This window comes from Macaca mulatta, chromosome 2, assembly GCF_049350105.2.
Source record: "Macaca mulatta isolate MMU2019108-1 chromosome 2, T2T-MMU8v2.0, whole genome shotgun sequence".
NCBI lineage: Eukaryota > Metazoa > Chordata > Mammalia > Primates > Cercopithecidae > Macaca > Macaca mulatta.
Window position 1 is genome coordinate 34,667,211 of NC_133407.1, and position 23,082 is coordinate 34,690,292.

General features: G+C 39.4%; 1 protein-coding gene across 2 annotated transcripts in view; it reads right to left on the reverse strand.

Annotated features, from left to right (window-relative positions):
- CPNE4 (copine 4) overlaps window positions 1-23,082 on the reverse strand; it is a 504,635-nt gene that overhangs the window by 14,712 nt on the left and 466,841 nt on the right. For both annotated transcript variants that reach the window (XM_015132141.3, XM_028843705.2), the window contains exons 11-14: window positions 21,547-21,680; window positions 12,662-12,716; window positions 9,398-9,449; window positions 6,914-7,047 (exon numbers count right to left, since the gene is read on the reverse strand). In XM_015132141.3, coding sequence (XP_014987627.1) covers window positions 6,914-7,047; window positions 9,398-9,449; window positions 12,662-12,716; window positions 21,547-21,680 — 375 coding nt within the window. The remainder of the gene's footprint in view (window positions 1-6,913; window positions 7,048-9,397; window positions 9,450-12,661; window positions 12,717-21,546; window positions 21,681-23,082) is intronic.

Sequence of the window (23,082 nt, forward strand, 5' to 3'; positions counted from 1 at the left end):
TTGTGAAAACGGCCATACTGCCCAAGGTAATTTATAGATTCAATGCCAACCCCATTAAGCTACCAATGACTTTCTTCACAGAATTGGAAAAAACTGCTTTAAAGTTCATGTGGAACCAAAAAAGACCCCACATTGCCAAGACAAACCTGAGCCAAAAGAACAAAGCTGGAGGCATCACGCTACCTGACTTCAAACTATACTACAAGGCTACAGTAACCAAAACAGCATGGTACTGGTACTAAAACAGAGATATAGATCAATGGAACAGAACAGAGCCCTCAGAAATAATACCACACATCTACAGCCATCTGATCTTTGACAAACCTGACAAAAACAAGAAATTGGGGAAAGGATTCCCTATTTAATAAGTAGTGCTGGGAAAATTGGGTAGCCATAAGTAGAAAGCTGAAACTGGATCCTTTCCTTACTCCTTATACGAAAATTAATTCAAGATGGACTAGAGACTTAAATGCTAGACCTAAAACCATAAAATCCCTAGAAGAAAACCTGGGGCATACCATTCAGGACATAGGCATGGGCAAGGACTTCATGTCTAAAACACCAAAAGCAACGGCATCAAAAGCCAAAATCAACAAATGGGAACTAATTAAACTAAAGAGCTTCTGCACAGCAAAAGAAACTACCATCAGAGTGAACAGGCAACCTACAGAATGGGAGAAAATTTTTGCAATCTACTTATCTGACAAAGGGCTAATATTCAGAACCTATAAAGAACTCAATCAAATTTTAGAAGAAAAAACCAAAGAACCCCTCAAAAAGTGGGCAAAGGATATGAAGAGATATTTCTCAAAAGAAGACATTCATACAGCCAACAAACACATGAAAAAATGCTCATCATCACTCACCATCAGAGAAAAGCAAATCAAAACCACAATGAGATACCATCTCACACCAGTTAGAATGGCAATCATTAAAATAATCAGGAAACAACAGGTGCTGGAGAGGATGTGGAGAAATAGGAACACTTTTACACTGTTGCTGGGACTGTAAACTAGTTCAACCATTATGGAAAACAGTGTGGCGATTCCTCAAGGATCTAGAACCAGAAATACCATTTGACCCAGCCATCCCATTACTGGGGATATACCCAAAGGATTTTAAGTCATGCTGCTATAAAGACACATGCACACATATGTTTATTGCGGCACTTTTCACAATAGTAAAGACTTGGAATCAACCCAAATGTCCATCAGTGACAGACTGGATTAAGAAAATGTGGCACATATACACCATGGAATACTATGCAGCCATAAAAAAGGATGAGTTTGTGTCCTTTGTAGGGACATGGATGCAGCTGGAAACCATCATTCTCAGCAAACTATTGCAAGAACCGAAAACTAGACACCACATGTTCTCACTCATGGGTGGGAATTGAACAATGAGATCACTTGGACACAGGAAGGGGAGCATCACATACCGGGTCCTATTGTGGGGAGGGGGTAGGGGGGTGGGATAGCGTTAGGAGATATACCTAATGTAAATGATGAGTTAATGGGTGCAGCACACCAACATGGCACATGTATATATATGTAACAAAGCTGCACATTGTGCACATGTACCCTAGAACTTAAAGTATTAAAAAAAAAAATAAAAGAAATAAAACAACCTGATAGTCATACTACCACATTGAAAAACTTTAGAGTCATAATGCAGAGGTCAGGAAACTATTTTCCGTCAAGGGACATTAATAAGTATTTTAGGCTTTGTAGACCATAATGGTCTCTGTCACAACTACCTAACACTGCCACTGTAGTGTGAAAACAGCCGTAGACAATATTTAAGATGAATGGGAGAGGCTGTGTTCCAATAATATTTTATTTATGGACACTGATTTTTAATGTCACAAAATTTTCATATGTCACAAAATATAAATACTATTCTACTTTTGATTTTTTCAACAATTAAAAAATCTAAAAACCATTCTCAGCTTGCAAGCCATTGAAAAACAGTTGAGGTTAGTTATAGTTTATTGACTGCTGATCTAAACTAGTGGTTCTTAACCTGTCTCTGTGGACTACTGCAAGATTTCAGGTAGTCTGTAAACTTGAGGTAAATTACATTTTTATTTTCACGGATTTCTAATAAAATTTATCATTTTTTCACTATAAGTATAATGAACAAATCAAATTAATATTAGTTTTACTTGTGGCTCAGTTATTAATTAAAAAACAGATATTTTCCTGTTATATTACAGTACCTACATATATTTCAATGTATCATTTATGTTTAACACAACTTAGAAATTACAGAATTATTAGACTAACTGCTGGTTCTCATAATTTAATATATAAATAAAGAAGCATTTTATTACTATATTTATGATGTCTCCATCTTCCTTTTAAAAAATATTTTGCTCACCACATTTTAATATAATTGATTTACTTTATAATATGGGTCTTATGTTGCACATTTAAAAACACTTCTGGCTGGGCGCAGTGGCTCACACCTGTAATCCCAGCACTTTGGGAGGCCGAGGTGGGCGGATCACGAGGTCAGGAGATCGAGACCATCTTGGCCAACATGGTGAAACCCAGTCTCTACTAAAAATACAAAAATTAGCTGGGTGTGGTGGCGCATGCCTGTACTCCCAGCTACTCGGGAGGCTGAGGCAGGAGAATTGCTTGAACTAGGGAGTCGGAGCTTGCAGTGAGCCGAGATCCTGCCACTGCACTCCAGCCTGACAACAGAGCAAGACTTCATCTCAAAAAACAAAACAAAACAACACACACACACACACACACACCACAAAAAACCACTTCTGAGAAGGGCTCTATGAACTTTACCAGCTGCTAAAGGGGTTTGTGGCACAAAAAGTTTAAGAACCGCTGGCCTGCAGAGATTGTCAGCATTCTGGAATCTGATCCTGCCAGGTTTAATCTAGCTGAAGGCACCAGGCTGTAGACTGCAGGATCAAAACCTGATGGAAATTTCTGATAAAGCAAATAATAACAGTTCCTTCTAAAGTCACACTGGGAAAATGCTCATGGATGAAATATTACAGTCTTTGCATCTACTTGAGGTCCTGTTTAGATAAAGAGGGGCATTTTTTTTTACCTAGAAGAGTTCCACAAAATCAAGAGGAAAATCCTATAGCAACAGACTCCCTGGCACAGCTTGCCGAAGATGTTCAAGTTTATGACCCTCAGAGATAACAAGGGACTCTGGACCACAGACTTTTCAAAGAACAGGAGAAACCTCTGGGGAAAAGCATATGTTCTTGATCTATAGGGGTAATTTATATGGGGATATGTGGGTTGGATGCTTCTTACATTTGGTCCCATTTAATGACCTGTCCTTTCATTGCAGACCCAGCTATCCCTGAGGGAGTGAGTGATGGCCAAAAACTCATGCTATTCTATATCAGCCTGAAATCCAGACCTACATTAGTTCTGTTCTCATTTTAGCCATATGAGTCCTGGTACCCCAGAGGGGATGAGATCATCCAATTTTTAACCTGGGCCCCGGGGAGCCCTTAGGGATGCCTTGGATGCTCTTGAGGATAAAGGAGTTAAAGAGAATGGATAAGTTTCTGACACTACTCCTTAGACCAAATTTGGTAAGAATAGTGTATTTTTTAAAGTCTATTTTATATGTTAGGTTTCTAAGCAAGTTATCATTTGAAGAATTGGTTCTGGTGCTGAAAAAAGAGGTTAAAAAATAAAATAAAATACTGGTCACATCCAAACCTTATTCCTAAATCTTGCATCTATGAAGGTTCAAATTTGCTCCAAGACTTCTGTGGTAGGAAAGAGACGCATTAGGGGAAGCCTTGCAGGGTCCATGCACTGGTGGAGATGTTGGTCTATAATCCTGAGAAGTGTTGGTGGTTGACCAGGTGCAACAGCTCACACCTGTAACCTCAGAACATTGGGAGGCTAAAGAAGGAGGATTGTTTGAGCCCAGGAGTTTGAGACCAGCCTGGGCAACATAGCAAAACGCCATCTCTACAAAAAATACAAAAATTAGCTGGGCGTGGTGGCACATGCCTTTAGTCCCAGCTATTTGGGAGGCTGGGGCCAGAGGGTTGCTTGAGCCCAGAAGGTTCAAAGCTGGAGTGAGCCATGATTGTGCCACTGCACTTCAGCTTGGGTGACAGAGCAAAACCCTGTCTCAAAAAAAAAAAAATTAATAGTGTTCGTGGTTTCTGAAAAGAAGAGGAAAGATGAGCAGAGAGCAGTCAGGATTTTCTTAGCTTTCACTCCTGGAAAAGACTTGGCTTGGATTAAATCCTCAGCATCTCTGCTGGACAAGATCTCAGCTTACAGAACGTCTCTGCCCAGCATAAAGGCTAATATAACCACAGTTGTACATATTCACTATTCTAAAGTAATTATTTGAAGTAACACACTCTTAGCTCCCCAGGGTCTCCAGTCCTTTTCATAGTCAAATCACTGGTTAGTGACTTCAAGAACATGATGTAGTGAACAGAGGAGATGAGAGAACATGCAGCACAGATCAGGCCCATTTGTTTCTTATGGTTAGCTATGGGTCACCTGATGGATGTTGGGTAGGAGATTGGAACTGTGGTCAACTATGTAAATAAAAGGACATGGAAAAATTATGAGTCTAAAACAAAATTTTGCTTCAAACTATTCCTATTCCCTTGTAGGAACTGCTCATGTCACTCAATGACCCAAGCCCGGAGTAGCTGAAGATGATAATGAGATGTAGGGAAGGGCCAGTGGACTGAACCAAAGGCATGCAGTGACTGTTGTTCTCTCTAGGGACCTTGGGAATTCAGATCTTTTCAAGTAGGAGAGACTTCAAATTACAATGAAAACCGGAACACTATATTTTCTGGCATATAAGATGTGCAATATTTAAGATACACACCAATTTTACAAAAGAAAATGTAAAGTGCTTTTCATCATATACATATGAAAAATAGAGTGGTTTTATATGCATTCTTTAAATAAGTATATATTAAGCATGCACTGTGTGCAGGCATTGTTTTGTGTACTAGGGATACTAGTGAACAAGTCTTATTGTAGAGCTTCCATATGAAAGTAGAGAGACATAAAATAGACAAGTTAGTAGATGCACCTAAAGTGTTTCAGATGGTGATGAGTACTAAGAAGAAAAGTAAAGCTGAGACACGGTGTGGGTGGGTGGGTTGGCTAGTTTAGATAAGGTAACCAGGGGGAACTTTCAGAGGGGTTGAGAGTTGAGCAGAGATGTTAACACAGTCAGAGAATGGATCATATGGAGGTTTGGGTGAGAGAAATCCTGGCAGGGGAACAGTAAGTGAAAAGGTCTGTTGGTGGGAATATATTTGGTGTGTTTGTGGAACAGCAAGAAGGTCAGTGTGGCTGAAATTTAGGGAGCAAAAGAGATAGTGATAAGAATTAAGATCAGAGAGGTAGGCAGAGATTAGATCCTATAGTGTCTTCTAAGCCACATCAGGGAATTTAGATTTTCCTCCAAGTATGAAAAGTATTAGAGAATTTAGAACAAAGGAATGATGTAATACTAATTTTATTTATTTATTTATATATATATATATATTTTTTTTTTTTTTTGAGATGGAGTCTCTGTCGCCCAGGTTGGAGTGCGCGAACACCAGCTCACTGCAAGCTCCGCCTCCCAGGTTCACGCCAGTCTCCTGAATCAGCCTCCCGAGTAACTGGAACTACAGGCACCCTCCACAACCCCTGGCTAATTTTCATATTTTTAGTAGAGACGGAGTTTCACCATGTTAGCCAGGATGGTCTTGATCTGACCTCGTGATCCGCCCACCTCAGCCTCCCAAAGTGCTGGGATTACAGGCGTGAGCCATTGCACCTGGCCAATACTAATTATATTTTTAAAGGATCAATCTGGTTTCTGCATGGAGCGTAGATTATAAGTGGGAAAAAGTTAAGGACAGTAGCTAAAGGGTAAAGCGGAGTCAAGGGGGAGATTTTAACTTAATGCAGGAGATATTATTGAATGAGCACTTGTTAATGAGAATAAGTCTTCAGTACAATGGGAAGTAGAAAGGAAAACAATAGATGATAGGAGAAGAGTGAGAATATAACCGCAGAGTCAAAGTTCCTGGATAATTCAGAGGAGATGTGCTCAAGTACACAAAAGAAGATGTTGACATGAGTTAGGAGTATGGTCCTCCATCCATTCTAACACAAAGGAAGGCTGAGAACATGCAGACAGTGCAAGAAGGTTAAATGAATTGATGTAAGATGATAAAGGAGTAGTATTTTTTAAAATAAAAACTCAGTACCCAGGATAAAATTAGAGAGCAAACTTCAGACATTGGTAATATTCTACTAAATCTGGAAAAAATTCATAAAGCTAAAAAGACATGTATTAATGTTATTATTAAAATAAATACATAAGGTATTATGGTAATATATTTACTTCTAAAATATTAGGGGCAAAACTGAAACTGTATTCTTGGTTTGCATTTTTCTTAAGAAAACCAATAGAATGTGAAACCAATTTTTGCTGTGATGTTTAGCGCTGCACCGCTTTACCACCAGGAGGCAAAATCATCCATTGTTTTACTTCTGTGGTGCTTTGCTTCCATCTGTAGTATGGGTACCTTGAAAAGCAAGCTTATTTTTAAACTTTTCTTTTTTCTTTTCAAGGGCAGGAGGTGGATATGACATGCTTTAGGGAATATAGTGGCTTCCACTGTTGAGTCTCTCCTATGTTCAGACAATGTGGTAGACATTTGACATGTGTCATCTCCTAGCCTCACAACCCAGCAAAGATGGGGTGGATTATCCCCATGTTTCAGATGTCAAGACTGAGGATAGGAGGAGGTTAAGTCATTTGTCCAAATTCACACAGGTAGAAATGTTGGAATTTATTTTCAGAGTGAGATGGATCTTATGGCCAATATCCAGGTAAGGAAGCGTAAGCTCCCCTTAAAAGGCAAATACCCCCTCCTTACCGATGCCTCCTTGGTGTTAGTTTCCTCTGACGCTGACTTGGCAACCTTCTGGATGATGGGGGCAATGTTGGTGGGACCGTAAAGTTGGAGCTTAGGAAGACAGCTCTGATAGGCTTCCACAACTCCTTGAATTCCTGAGGTGAAATTGGCAAAGATCAACAGTTCCAGAGTCACTCCAACTATATTTATAGCCAAACACATGCAAAAGTGAAGCATTAAATTTCCCAAATAGTCCTTATCAACATCACATTTATGTTCTTAAGATAAAAAGGAATACCACATTGCTAGTGTTGCTTCCTCTTTCCCCACTGAAATCATTCTCCTCTTTGAAAACTGAAGTCAAAAGCAACCATTTTCACAAAATTTCCCTTATTATCCTACTTTATACATAAGATTTCATTCACTCCTCATAGCATAATGAAATAGATGCTATACCCATTTTATAGGTGAAGAAACATAGGCTTAGAGATGTTCAATGATCTGCCCTGGGTCACATAGCAAGCGTGTTCAAGACTCAGGATTTAAACCTGGGTCTGCCTGGCTCTAAGGACTGTGTTCTTAGCCACTAGCAAGCCAGCTTCAATGCTGCACTTGTTTCCACACAGTCTTGTTGACTCTAGTAGATACTACCTGTGCCCTCTATAAGAGTCAGGAGTTCCCATGACCATCTCTCCATATATTATACTCTTTGTGGGCAGGAATCATGATTTACTTATTTTTTGTATTTCCCCAAAGAGCTTAAGGCAGTAATAAGCAAATGTAATGCTCACCAAGTGTGTGATGAATGAGCCAAGTGGCTGATATACTCATCTTCTGGGTGCTGAGTACAGATAAGTGATGGTTATCATCATGGACAACCCTTCATTTAAAGGGGGGCTTCCATCCTGAGGCCGTATGAGCCCAGGAAATAGAAAAGGATGGGACTCTGCCAGGAGAGGCAGTCCTATGTATGCAGCTTCTCCTAGCACTTGATACATCTTGACTGCACATTTCATGTTATCATTCTGATCCCACAGCAATAATCTCGTTACAAATGATTTTTATTCAAATGGCTCCTCTTGTTGTCTGTGCCTGTGTGTCACTTGCCTTTCCCTATTTTTGCTCATCCTTCTATCTCTTTCTATTCTGAAACAGCACATTGGTCCTGTTATCCACACAATCCCCTCCTGAGATTGCTCTCCATAACCACCACGCACTGCCAAATAGCTCTTGAGTATTTCAGATGAGCAAGTTCTGTTCTATTCTGCCCTACATACATGCTCCCAACTTCATTGACAATCCCGCACCCACTTGGCCCTGCCCCAAAGCCTATCACTCTAAAGACAGATGCCAAGTCATTTGGCAGTCTGGTTCTGAAATTAAGCGATGCTGAATAGAAGCTCCTTATCTTTTTTTTGGTTCTTGAGTTTTTGCCTAAGATAAGCAAGTTTGATTTCCTCTTGAAAAGTATCAGGCAGATGAATTCTAAGAGTATAAAACAGGTGAATACCAGGGTTCATATTTCATTCTGCTGTGGGGGAAACCACTCTTATGGTTTCATAATGGGGGTGGTTGGGGATGAGGAAAGTCTAAACCACAGAAAACTGAGGGTGAAGAATACATTAGTGGAAAAAATGGCAGAATGGAGATTGGGTCTTGGAGGTTACTATGTTCAGACTCAATGGTATTGATAACATATTCTTGGCCATTAACTGCTAGATGGCTTACACACTCTACTGGATCTGAATTAATCCTGATTTAGCCTCCTTCCTCCTTGACAAGAAGCAAGAGAGAGATATGGACATTTCTAGTGCAAAAATGTCTTATGATCTTCGTAGCAACATATGTACTTGGCTCTGTTACTTAGAAAACAGAAAAAAATCATTCTAGAACAAAATTTATTATAATTATCATCATGGTTTCAGTATCATTATTTTGTGAAATCATGTTGGAGAATTCTGGCTGGAAACAATGGAACATGAACCAGAACCTTTGAGCAGACTTTCTCTGGCACAAAGCCATGATGCCGCTTGTTCAAACTCACTGAGGCCATGTCCTTGACCGATATGCCGAAAGTGGGAAATTATTTCCATGTTTCCCCATCTCCTTATATTGGAACAGAGATGAAGTTGTAAAAACAAAAACAAAAACAAAAACAAAAACACTTGGAAAACAGAAAGAGAGACACTGTATCACTGCCTACCAGGTGAAGTTTCCTTTATTATTATTATTATTTTGGCCGGAGGAATCCCAGACTGGGATCAACATTATTACTGTAAACTCAAGACCTCTTCTGCATCTGTCTTTTCCAGTTCTTCTTTTCCTGCTCTGTTATCATGGCTTTCTCTTGCCTGTGGAGTAGCATGGTTTATGTGGATACAGAAAGCCTGCTTCTCTGCTATGGACAATCGTAACTAATATGCTACACCAGCGGAGAGAAACTAAAATGGGAAAGGTGCTAAGGGAAGGACTGTGACTCTGGTTTTCTTTCACATTGTGCTTTACCTGCACATTCCGGATTGTCTTCATTAAAGTTGATTGCAAAGTCATGAGAGACCTAGACACCAATTAAAATGTAAGAAACAGGAAGAAAGGAGAATTACAACTTTAATCCAGTAAGAAGGCACTGGGGTTTAGAGTTTGCAAACAAATGCCCATTACATTCATTATGTGTTGAGCAGCAGGAACCATTTCAAGCCTTTATACAATCAGTCTGAGATGGAGGGTGAATTCTAAGCTCCCTGTGGAGCTGAGGTGACAGGAAGATTTTCTAGACTCAGATAAATGCTGTCAGGAGGGGAGAATAAGACTTATAACAAATCCAAGAAAAGATTTCAGAAAGATAACTTCAAATAGCTGCTAGATAGAACTGGCCACAGACTGGAGGCTTAGATTTGGCTGAGCTCCATTTGGACCCAGTGATTAAAACAAAAACAAAAACAAAAACAAAAAAACTCAATAACCCAAGCTGTCTGCTCAGGATGGTGATGGTTATAAAGGCTTCAGCTAAGCAGCTGACACTTAAGAATCATTAACGTGATATGTAGAACTACAGGGCAGGAGGATTTTCACATACCTACAGGTAAAACAGACTGCACTCTACTTTTGGAAACATAATAAAGTAATATACTTTGTAATCTTTCAACACAAATTCCTCTACCTGGCAGAACCTATGCACAAGGTCAAATAACATATTGTTTACTTTTTTCTTTCTGAAAACCTGATAAAACAAGATGGATGTTCTGGCGTCTGGACATTTTTATTGAATCATTTGGTATTTTATGGATAATTTCATTTCAAAGGATATTTCCAAGCTCTGACTCTTTTGGGTATCTATAAAATAGGTCACTTAAGATACCTCCTTTCTTAGTGGGAGGTGATTGGTGACGCTCTCGGTGCTTATCTCGTATTCCCTTGCTCTCAGCACTTCCGGGCAAGCCAGTTGACTTCCAGTCATCTTATTTGCTTTGTTTACCTTAAGTTTTTTCCGGGCCTCCAGGGCCTGTCTTGCTTGCCCAAGTGACAGGCTAAAAGTGACCCTTGGGAGTAATCAGTAATTAACAGGAGATGATGTATACACACCCCAGCTCCCTTATCCCCTGGGGTCCATGTGAGCTGTACATTGCCTCCTGGGGTTCTTCAGCAGAGTTAAGCACCAGTTGCCAACAGCGGTAACTGACCTGATGATATACTCTACACTGACTTCCACTTCTCAACCTCTACTGTGGTTTCCTCCACCTTTCAAATAAACTACTTGCATCCAAATCCTTTTCTCAAGATCTGTTTCTGAGAAAGTGGAAACTAAGACACAGGTGCTTGTGTTTCCGTTTCAATGCATACTCTGAGATTTTGTCCTAAGAAGTAAATTGTGGCAACCTTGTAAACTCTCCGGGGGGCACCTGAGCTACTCAAATCATCAGTGCTTGTCTGAGGAATGACAGAAATTAGGCATGGAAAAGGGGTATTGAAATATATTTGGGGACCAGAAATGGGGAAATGTGAGAGATGCCCGTGGAAACAGGAAGAATCAGGGGATTTTGCTGACAGGAAGGATGGAGTTAGGGGATCAAGTGAACAAGAGGACTTCAGAAAAGAGCAAGAAGGATTAGTTACTCCAGGAAGGGAACCAGAAAGACGTCATTTGTGAGAAAAAGGTATGGTGCATAGCTCTGTCCTCAGCCCTGTTGGGCCATCCTGAGGCTGGGAGAACACCTGGTGGGGATGTGGTGAAACCTCAAGAATCCCTGGGTAGTTGGGCTGATGGCTATTGAGCTATTCAGCAGCTCTATGAAGAAAGTAGGCATTCACCTGCTTACATTCCAGGTTTGAAGGGGCCTATATCTCCTTAGCTCCAGCTTATTCTTGTATAGGTCATCTTTTAATCTTAGTGTTGCCAGGCCTTTCAGGTTTTCAAGAGAAGACAGCAATGTGACATTTTATATGCAATTGCTGAATTCGTGTTTTAAAAGTGTGTCAAATATACACATTTGTGGCCTGAATAATGTCTACAGGCCACCAGTCGATAACTCTTGTTCTATATTCTTTCTCTCCACAAGCTCTATTTCTAATAAATGCTTCTAGAATTACATAGCTATGCCCAGCAGGAAGGCCAGTGTGGAATACAAGGCAAAAAAGAAGGACAACAAGTCAGGGAGACATGCCATTCCACCCACTGTTCACTCCAGGAGCAACAGGGAGATTGATTTCCTCTTTCAAAAAGGATACGTAAGAGGAAAGTCCTTTATGTGATGGCTCTAGTGAGGGAGCAAATGTCAGCATCTACCTCCTGACCGGTGGCTCAGACACAGCCAGTAAAAGAGAAATTGAGGATTGGGCAATGTTGTTTGTACTTAGCTCAGACCTCAGAGGCACTGGTAAGGTGGAGGCTGGGGCAGGTACCCTGCTGTCTCTCCAAGGCCCTGCCCACCTAGTGGGCATGAGTTCTCTGTGGAGAATGTTCTACAGGAGCGTCTAGAATATCACGGTAGTGTCTCAGCCTCATCACAGTGCAAATTTATCTACACACAATCTTTGCCTTTTTTCAGTCATGAGAAATCATAAAAACCAAATAGGATTCCAATGTCTTCATAAGAACATTTCAACTTTCCAATTCTGTAAGTAATAATTGTTCTTTCTTCACAACTTCTCTGTGTCTCCCATACAAGACTTGGACTTGGAGACTTGGGATAAGGAAGCTTGTAGACTCCATTGTCATGGACTTTCCCAGCTGGCATTGCCAATATAATTCTATTTCCTAGGGGATATATGAATGGATAGGTTCTGAGCCCCTGGAGATCAACATCCTCAGTGTTTTCTCAGACTCTGACCACATTTATAAGAAACTAAACAATGAAACTCTTCATCTGGACCTCTGAGAAGACCCATCCAAAATACCAGGAGATAGGGTTTCTGTTTGTGAGAAAGTGCAGACTAAGGCACAGGTGCTTGTTTCAGTTTCAATGCATACTCTGAGATTTTGTCCTAAGAAGTAAATTGTGGCAACCTTGTAAACTCTTTGGGGGGCACCTGAGCTACTCAAATCATCAGTGCTTGTCTGAGGAATAGGAGAAATTAGGCATGGAAAAGGGGTATTGAAATATATTTAACCCTGGGGAGTTAATCTCACTGATTCTGAAGACCATTTCTGACTCTTTAGGCCTTACTGACATAGTTATGTCAGAGTCAAGAGAGTGAGACTGCTGTGAAGAAAACCCAAGTTATCCTTTGACCACAGCAAAGTGGAAGAAGATCCCATCTCCACTCACTCACCGTGTACTCTGGAGGTATCCTGGCACCAAACCCAAAGGCAGGGAACATTTTGTCACTGAAATCAAAATGAAAAAAAGAAAAAAGAAGAAGTTGCTTCATTTATTCATTTAATGAGGAAGAAAAACATGAACCTGCATTACCAGGTTGCTAGGCCATGTTGCTATGCCAGTGCTGGCTCATGCTTCTTGATTATCTGTGGTGATGGGGGTAGCAATAGCATGGATAATTAAAATCAAGAAATAACCCCTTAAGTTCATTACAATCATTAGTCTACAACTTCCTCCCTTATTTATTTTTTTTTTTTACTAGATTCTGTTCTAAGAAATAAAATGGCCCTACCCTTTCACCAATGGTCTCCACTTCAACTTTCAACTTTGTTTCCTTTGAAAAGTGACCATGAACTAGGTAACTCTTATGGTTGACTGTGTTAGAACCTTTTGTATGTATTAACTTTTAAAATACTTACAGGGAGAGATTGTTATTCCCCTTCTGCAGGTGGGGAAATGCCTTGAGAGGTAAAGTGTCTTGCTCAAGATCATGCTGCTAATTAGAGCTAGAGTTCCAATACAGACAAGACTGAATCCAAGTGGATATTAAAAAGCAATGGGGCCAAGTGCAGTGGCTCACTCCTGTAATCCCAGAACTTTGGGAGGCTGAGGTCGGTAGATCACTTGAGGCCAGGAGTTCAAGACCAGTCTGGCCAACATGGAGAAACCCCATCTCTACTAAAAATACAAAAATTAGTCGGGCATGGTGGTGCACTCCTGTAATCCCAGATACTCGGGAGGCTGAGGCATATGAATTGCTTGAACCCCGAGGCGGAGGTTGCAGTGAGCTGAGATTGCACCATTGCACTTCAGACTGAGTAATAGAGCAAGACTCCATCTCAAAACAAAAGCAAAAAATAAGCAGTGGAAAGCTTGTAAGTTTGGCTAATTTGACAGAGCTTGGTTCCCTCTACATGACTCATTGTACCCACCACCTTATCACATACAAGTGGTGATAAGTTATTTACATGTCTTTTCTTGTTTTTTGAACTCAAAGAGACACTGTCTTTGGTATTAAAATCTTTATATCTCCACTATCCTCTGCCAAACTGCCCCCTGCCCCACCATTTATTATAGTATTTGTCATAGAATGTGTGCTCAATAGTTAATGAGTACATAATCCATGAATTTTAATTATTAAAATGTGGCTATGAAAAGAAGGGAGGATTCTTGTGAAACCCTGAGAGAGTCACTTACATATCTTTTGGTTTGAGTTATCTTATGCACACTGGAGTTTCTCTCTTAGTTATTCATTCACATATATTGGATCTTAACTCTAACTTTACTGTACTAAAGTTGATAGGATGGGGAAGAGAATAATTAACATTTATTGATGCATACAATGTACCAGGCCCCTGCTAGATGATGTACCTACTTATTAAATTCTCAATCCTGGAAGCTTCACCTACTTGTTATTCCCATTTTACAGGTAAATAGAGCCTCAGAAAGGTTAAGTGGCCCATGGTGATTACCAAGGAGAATTGTGTGATTCTAAAGCCCATGTCTTTTCTGTTATACCATTATAATTTAATGATTATGTGATTTTCTACTGGTACTTCCAGTAATCTGACCCCCTGTCTAGACAACAAATAAGACCCTCTTTAATCGAATATTGTGCTGTCGGGTGGTTGTCGCCATAGGGCTCTTGGTACTTCCAGTAATCTGACCCCCTGTCTAGACAACAAATAAGACCCTCTTTAATCGAATATTGTGCTGTCGGGTGGTTGTCGCCATAGGGCTCTTGGTACTTCCAGTAATCTGACCCCCTGTCTAGACAACAAATAAGACCCTCTTTAATCGAATATTGTGCTGTCGGGTGGCTGTCGCCATAGGGTTCTTGGCAAGGACATGTTTTTCTCATGTCATCTACCTTTTATTTCTTCTCTCATTAAGAACTTAACTGAGATTTGTTCTTTGGAACAATTTCTACATTTCTCTGTTCTTGGTATATTCCGTCAATTCAGGTTAGGGCTCACTGTCATAAACATCTGTAAGGAAGAAGGGATGAGCCCCACCAATCCCAGGCTGACAGAAAAGTCAAAGTAGCAAAGCTATATTCTCCTTTATCACCACCTGACTGATTAAGAGCTCATTACTAGCCAATGATGGTTTTGACAAAACTTTACCAAAACATAGCCAACTGTATCGAATTTGGGATTAGGGGTTGGGAGATACAAGGAAGCTTGAATTCTTTGAAATCAAAATCTAAATTCTCTGGAAAATCACCAACTCCCGCTTTTCCTCACTGTTGAATCAATCCAGGCTTTATGGTGCGTTGCATCTAGCAGGTATTAGATAAGGTATTAATGTGGGTAAATAGACACTCACAACAGCTTATGAAAGATTAACTATAGATAGGAGAAAATATACTTCTGGTCCTTGGACATACTGAAATACTTTGCCTCAGCAATTCCTCCTTAAACAAAACAAGCATGGGCGGGTGTGAGAAGAGATCTGTGAGGGGGATTTTAGGGTACATTCTAGTTAAGTATGAAATAACACTTTTCTGGGTGGAGGATGGATCCTGGTCCTTCACACTCGAAGACGACCCAGAAGTCAAAATAGAGAAACTGGGAGTCTCCACACTCTTATTTTCTTTTTTGATGAGTTTAGGCAGGGTAAGCTCTAACATTCCATCCATTTCTAATCCCTATGGTGTTCTAGCGTTAATGATATTCTTTTTATACTTTCTAAGCCACCCTTGGGGATTCAACGTTTGCTGACCATGAGGCATTGTTATGTAATTGAGTTTCAAGAGTAGGAAGATAGGGAAAATGCCTCACCTACAAGGGGAATAATTAATGAGCCAGGAGGGATAAATTCTCTGAACTTAGCCACCAGAAAGCCTCTAACTAATAAACACACTGAAGAAAAAGTTTTAAGCCTAAGCACAATGGATTTAAACATCCATTATTTCTGTTTTAAAATAAAACTAGGCAGAGAAGAGTCTTATTATACAAGAAGTAAAAGAAGGCAAGTTGAGCACAAAAGAAAGCATTGGTATACTAACACTTTAAGAACTCAAGATTGGATCCACTCAGCACCCAGCAAAGGATATTTAGCAACTGTTGGAAAAATGAATGACAAAGATGGACAATCTGGGAAATTCAGGGCTATATTACCACATGGGTAAAGGCAGTATTTCTTATAACCAGAATAAATATTATAAAATACAATTTTTAAAAAAACCCTACATACTTCAATGGTAATGAATAACTTGTCCTAACCTTCTTAGGGAATGACTATTGTCAAATGACCTCCAGATGGAAGATTTATTTTTAACCACCATTTTCCCCTTTCTGTTAAGGAAGATTTTGAGATAAATCAAAATGTTAATAAACGTAAAGAAAAATTACTGTATACATAAGGAAATGAAGCTCAGAGCAATACGGCATCTCAGGGCACGTAGACATTTAACAAAAACTTCTCTAAAGCAGAGGTCTTAAAACTGGGGTATCTGGAAATGCAAAGCACTTCTGGGGATATGAGAACATGGCTTTTTTTTTTTTTTTTAAAGGAAAATCAGTATTCAGTTCCTCTACATCCATATGTATTTTTTGCTGAAATTGATCTTCTGGGAATGCCTGTGATGGAGAGACCTGTTCTCCATTCATACCTTCGCTTTCACTTATCCTTCTCTTTTACCTATTCTGAATCTTAACTGTCATAGTCCATTGCTCCAGAGCGTAAAAACTCTGTAGCATCATATACAAGAATAATTCTAAACATGAATGATTCACTAGGAAAAAAAATCCTTTCGCAAGTCAGGTAGTTGCCAAGTTTTGCTTTAAATAAATTTTGGCAAGTGCTGATGTCAGCTGGTAGATCATTGAAGAAAACATTTTGATGATTGGCCATTATGTAATTTTTTTGGTGTATAACTTAAACCGGAAAGAATTGAGTAATACTGCTAGTCAAGTTATTATTTCCATATACTTATTTATAAGAACAGGTTTTCTTGTATTTACATTGATAAGAGCGAAAAACTGAGTTAGAATTGATGCTCGACTCTCCCATTTTAGTAATAGGTACCACTCATCCACAGGTCTATAAACTAATTGGAAAAACACCCCATTATCTGTTTCAGTAAGAGCTGATTTCTGATAGATTTTTATAGGCAAAAATTGTGAAATTTCTAGTACATTTATGTTCTTTTGATCAATTATGCACTAGGAATAATTGTAATAAAAACTCAGATTTTAAAAAATACTTTGAATTTTAGAAATTTTTAGAAACTAAAAAATTTTTAATTCATATTTTTATTACAGAAATGTACAGTGATCTAACAGAATTTCAAACCAATTTTATTAAGACACATTAGGATAAAATTTGGGGGGAAGATAATGGAAATATAAGTTGATGAAAAGGAAGAAACAATTACAATTCTCAACTCACATTGAAGAGCTTGCTCATTTTTTACAAAATGGATAATGGTGGATATCAAATAGTTATGGCGTTTAGATTCTACTTCACACAGTCACAAGAGTTATGTAAGAGTTTTATTATAAAATGTCCAAATTTACAATACATTAGAATTTTCATTCTTTGTCACTATATAAACTCATGATGAAAAATGTGAGATTTCAGTGAAAAATGTGACAGCTATACATTTTAATATATTTTTTTAAAAGTACATGAGCAAAAATATTTTAAAGATCATTGGTCCAAAATGAACTTTAGAACTGACACTATAGTTCTGTCTCCCTTTGTGTTCAGATCATTTTTAAAACATAAATCTAGGGTATTAAAGATAATAGCCTCTGCCATTTATTGAGTATTTATAACAGGTAGAACCTGTGTTAGCTAGCTGCTTTATATCTAATCCTTATAACTGCACTGCAAGGGAAGTGAGATACATCCTCAATTTACAATGAAGAAAACCAAGGCCCATAGAATGCACATCTTATGACAACAGAGGTAGCAGAGTTGGGGTTTGAACCTAGGTCTACCTGTCACCAGTTCCCCATGCTCTCTCTATCATCCCTGTTGACTCTGTCTTCATAGAAGGCTTGTCTGGTCTAATGATTCAGAAAAAGGAGAACAAATCCACCCACATTCTAGTAACAACAAAGCTGAAGGCCAAATTCTGATCAGTCCAGAAATTATTATCCCCAGGACTCCCTCCTTGACCACCACTCTTCACACAAAGGATAGAGTTAGCCCTTCCCTCTTTTATACAGTTCCCATCCTGACACAGGGCAACAACTCCCCGGCCATGCTGGGCTGTAATTTATTTACACGTGTTTCTCCCCCATGAGACTGTGGGCTACTTGGGGGAAAATTGTGCTTCATTAATTTTTCTGTCTTACAGCTCCCCATGAGGCATTTGGGGCTTAAGTAGATGCTGCACAGGACCTCAGCCATTGTGTCTGAGCCAGCTCTCATGATTTAGCACTGGGTCTCAACCCTGGATAACTAGCAGGATAAAGAATTCTAATTTCCAGGATGCACACCAGACAATTAAATCAGAGATTCTGGGGTGGGGTGCAGGCACCGTCACATTTTAAGTCTTTTCGAATGGCCTCAATGTACAGCCAAGGCTGAGAACCACTGACTGATGGAGCATGGAAAAGGTAGCACTGTGATTTGAACTGTCTTCTTATCACTAAGCAACTGCTCTACACTTGCAAATACCTGTCAGAATTGGTTTCAGTTCTAACTTTGTCTTCTCATACCACAACTAGCACACCATGGAGAAACCATGCCTTGGTTTCTGATATCTGTATCATTCTGGGGTAGACACTTCTGTAAAATGGCAATCCATATTTCCAAGAAATGTACATATTCAGTTTCTGTACTGTCTTGATAGCAGATAGACTATGCATTTCATTAGAGAACATTTCAGGTTTTCAGAGACCCATATCCCTGCTGGCCCCAAGGAAAAGGTGTCACCTTGGCTTTGAGCAGACGAGGGAGACCAGGATACAGGAGCTGGAGAAGTGCTCCAACTTGAGCTTGTGTGGGCCTGTGTGTGTGTGTGCACATACACACATGTGTGTTTTTGTGTGTGTGTACAAGTAGTTGTGCTGGGGTGGGTGGTCAAAGGCAGAGGAAATGAGCATCATCATCTCCTTCAGAGGCTGAAGGACAGATAGGGCAGGCAGGCTTGAGGACGAGCTGTCTGTGGGAAGCTTTCCTTCAAGGCCATCCTGAGAAGAGTTTTATGCATCTCTCAAGCTGTTCTACCTCATGGATCACCTCATAATGACCTGGTAGCAATGACTGTACAAGGCAAAAAGAAAACTCTCAGCTGCCAGGGGCTGGGAGGAATTTCTAAGGCTCATGGGGATTAGAAACCTCTGTGTCACTGCAGGAGGGGGAACAATGCTTTCTGTCAGTTTTTATTCAAGTGTTTCTTTTTGAGCACCAACCACACTGACTTTGATGTGAGAATAAATTAATTCCAGAGCCCCGACTTGAAATTTCCTGACTCTGCCTGTCTATTGTCTATCCACCCACACAAAAGAGGAACAGCGGAACCTTGTCAGTTTTCAAGTGAGCAGCTTGCAATACACATTCTTCTAGGGAGTTTTCTTAAAGGAGCATTGGAGTTTTTCAATCTTCCTTTTTCTTCCTTAAGTATTTGCCCATTTTAATGTTGAGCTGTTTTCTTTATATGGAAAAAAGAATCTCTCCACTGAGCTGTAGAAACTTGATTTTCTTGGTCAGTTGGGGATGATAACTTCAATCTTACTCTATTAAAATTTTTAAAACAATCATTTATGATGATTCTTCATGTAACTCCTAAGGTTTCATATCTTATTTTTATATTGAATCTGCATTTTTGAGGGAAGAAAACATGCCCCCCAGACTTTGTCTGGCTCACAAAGGAATAAAAGCTTTGCAAGGTATACATGCCACTCTGACTATAGTCTCTGCATTTTGCATGTGAGGCAATCAGGAAATGGAGACGTTCAGCACCTTCTTCCAGATCATCCACTAAATCTGCTGCGCAACTACAATAAGGGCTCTGAGGCTTAGTATCTTAATTTCTGGAAAACCCATCAGTCTTCTCTTTGTAATTTATTATTAGACTGCCTTCTTCCCTGCAGATTCAGAGTTAACTTTTTAATTAAGCATCGCATCTACTGTTTGACATTTGTGTTAAGTGCATTTACCTACTTTATCTTTTGCAAGCATTTCAAGATTGAAAAGTTGAGAATCCTGAAGACACTCTCCCCCTTCTTGTCTCTCAACATGTACACACATTATTATACTAGATTACTAATGTGTGTGCGTGTATCTGTGTGTGTGATATAAAGAAGGAAGAAAATTCTTGTTTTTGTGTCTTGAGGACGTTTGGAGAAGTTTCCAATGTGGTGGATGCAATTCGCCAGTCTTTTCTCTCCCTGTCCATCTTCATATGACATAAACCTCTCTAGGAACCCCCTGTCCCACCGCCTGCACTGGGGCTTGAAGAAATCAGTGTTGAAATTCAAGTTATCTTCATAGTCAATACCTCAAGATTAAGTATAAGAGGTGTTTTTCCAACAGGATAATTTAAAATAACTATTGACTTATTTCCTGGATGTACAGGAGAGGAAGTGTCAGCAAGGGCCTGAGTGTTTAAAGCTCTTTGATTTTACTGGGCCTGTTCATTCATTCCCCAGCTGCCTTTGTACTACATTTGAGTCACTGGTGATGACCAAGCTGAATCCAGAGACACAGGCAGGCAGGAGACTAACTACACTTTTCCCATTACCCTGTCCTATTAGTTTCTCTGTACATTCTAGTCATTAGAACGTGTCATTTCCTATGGTGTGGAGGATAACAGGTTTTTAATATGATTATCACCAAATATGACACTAGAAATAACAGAAACCATGCTATCTTACACAATTCCTCTGAAACCTAAAGGATAGAGTTGCTTTCTTTATTTTTCTAGTTTGAAAGGTCAGTTTGTCGCTGCTCATTACTAACTAGCCTTGGTTTGCAATCATACCAGGGAGTTAACAGATATTTACACATGTTTATATTTACATTGGTTTCACTTCAAAAAGCTTTGCTTAAGCAAGCACCTAAATTCCTTTACTTCATTCTAAAACTACTGGAAAGGCAGAATACATTCAGTTTAACGTAATTTATGTGAGATACTCCCTATAGGGAATTTTCTTGGTAGGAAAGGTCAATATTTATGATCAAGTAAGAGTAAATAGAATATTGATTTGATCTTAAAATCATGTTTTCTACATACACACATGCAAACATACACGCACACCTGGCTATATACATGTGCCACACCCTCTGCTGAAGTTACCAGTAGCTTTTGAGGTCAGTGAAGCATAGTGATTATAGGCTAAGCTGTGGAGTGGGTAGACCTAGGTTCAAGTCCTGCCTCTGGCTATGTGATAGTGCACAAATTACTTAACCTCCTGTACAGTATTCCCTTCTTTTAATGAATACATACTATATAAGGGTTAACGTGAGGATCAGATGTAATAATGTCTAATAGATCTGCGCTTCTACAACTCTAAAGTACACACAAATCATCTGGGGATCTTGTTAAATGCAGATTCAAATTCAGTAGGTTTAGAATGCTGCTAGTGCATAAGCAATTTTGAGTAGCAAGGCACGTGCTAAGACTTCCCCAAGTGGAAACCAAAATTGCTATCTAATCATCTTGCAAGCCAGTTAAGAGAAGGCTGAGAAAGGATTTCATTTGGTGACCAACGTGAGCAGGGTATAAACTTAGTTTTTCTATACAGAGGGGATGAAACTTTTAAGCCGCTACATAAGGAGCTACTAGACTGAATTTCCACTTTCTGCCCAGGATCAGCCAAAGACCATCTGAACCCACATGAGAGATGATAAGGCTCCAAATGTCCTGAAGCCTCTTACCTGTCATAGTCTTGGCAAATCTCCCCGACAGCTACCAAAGCTTTCAGATACTCATTGGGTTGGTAAGGGTGGATGTAGTGCAAGGAACAGCTGTTCCTGGGGTCCCCGTTTGAGGCAGTGAAATCTATAGCTACCTAAAAGAGAAAAATACAAGCAAAGGTAAATTTAAAGTGGATGCATCTCCTAGGAATTGTGATCAGCCATGAGAGAGATCTGGCCTCGGGTGAAAAACAGTAGCACATTACATACTCTGCCAATAAAGAAAGAGAATAAATTAATTCGCTTGAAAAACTAGTTATTAATTTGGTTGAGGCCATTTCTGCAGTCTTCAATCTCCCTCCCCACCAGTGCCCACTCTTCTCCCTGTTTAAATAGGAACTTGAGATGGACATAGATCAGAAAGCCCAGATGCTGTTGATTCATCTCACCAGGCAGCAAGAGTAAGGATAGACTATCTGCCCTCCAATTTCACAGTTCACTCAGAAAAGACTTCTATGCTCCCTGGGCAGAACAATTCTATCTACGGGGCATAAGTAAGATCCCTTAAAACCAAATTCTGTGTTAAAGATACAGTCTTCATAGCAAAGCCATTGTCATATTTCCATGAGTGGCCAGATGCAGAGAGATGTGTTAGAGTGGTTATAATGAATTTTCTGCAAGGAGCAGCTCCATGTAAGGCATTCAACATTTTGGTTCCTATTCATGTAAGAACTCCTGCCTACAACAAAGAGGATGCCTGAATGTTATCGCATTGTAAGTGGGAAGTGGAGATGGGAAACCTGTCTTGCCACTAACTAGTCATTTATCCTTCAACTTCTCAAATTTCTTCTGACCCCCAGTATCATAATCATGCAAGTCAAAGTTGACTCACTGAACACTTCTTAATAACAAAAGAAAGAACCAAAAATGCTTAAGCCAGAGGGTGTTAAAATGAGAAGAAACATTTCTTGTAATTTCCAACATCACCTCCATCTAAATAAAAGTTAACCCAGCAAAAATCTCTTTAAAAATGCCACTTAAGCTTCGAGGGAAGAAGGTTAAAATAAAAAGCCATACAGGAAGAAAGAAATGTTTATGTTGCATAATTCCATTTCCTTCTGGAGTACAGTAGAATGCATTCATTGGCTTACTATGGCCGAAAGGCTCTATTTTCTCATATGATCTTGGGAATCATAATGTTATTTGTGTTATATTTGGTAAATTCCATTATAACAAATAACTGGAATGCCCCATTGGATCTATGAAGGTGGGACATTATTTCTGAAAGGACAGAGAAAACATGTCATGTGTTTGTTTGTACTTCTTAAGGTATAAGTTGATGGGGAAAAAATGTTAGTCACATCTGATATTGTACCCTGCAATCAAGTCAAAGTGACTAGGAAAAGAAAAGCAATAGGCTAACAGTAATTCATTTATAGCCTTTTTTCTTTTCTTTCATGAGATTATATTTTCATCTCTGTTATTTTTTTTCTTTTTCTTCCTTGCCTTTCCACAGAACTATGTCAAAAATAAAGTTAGGTAGGATTCAAACTCTGT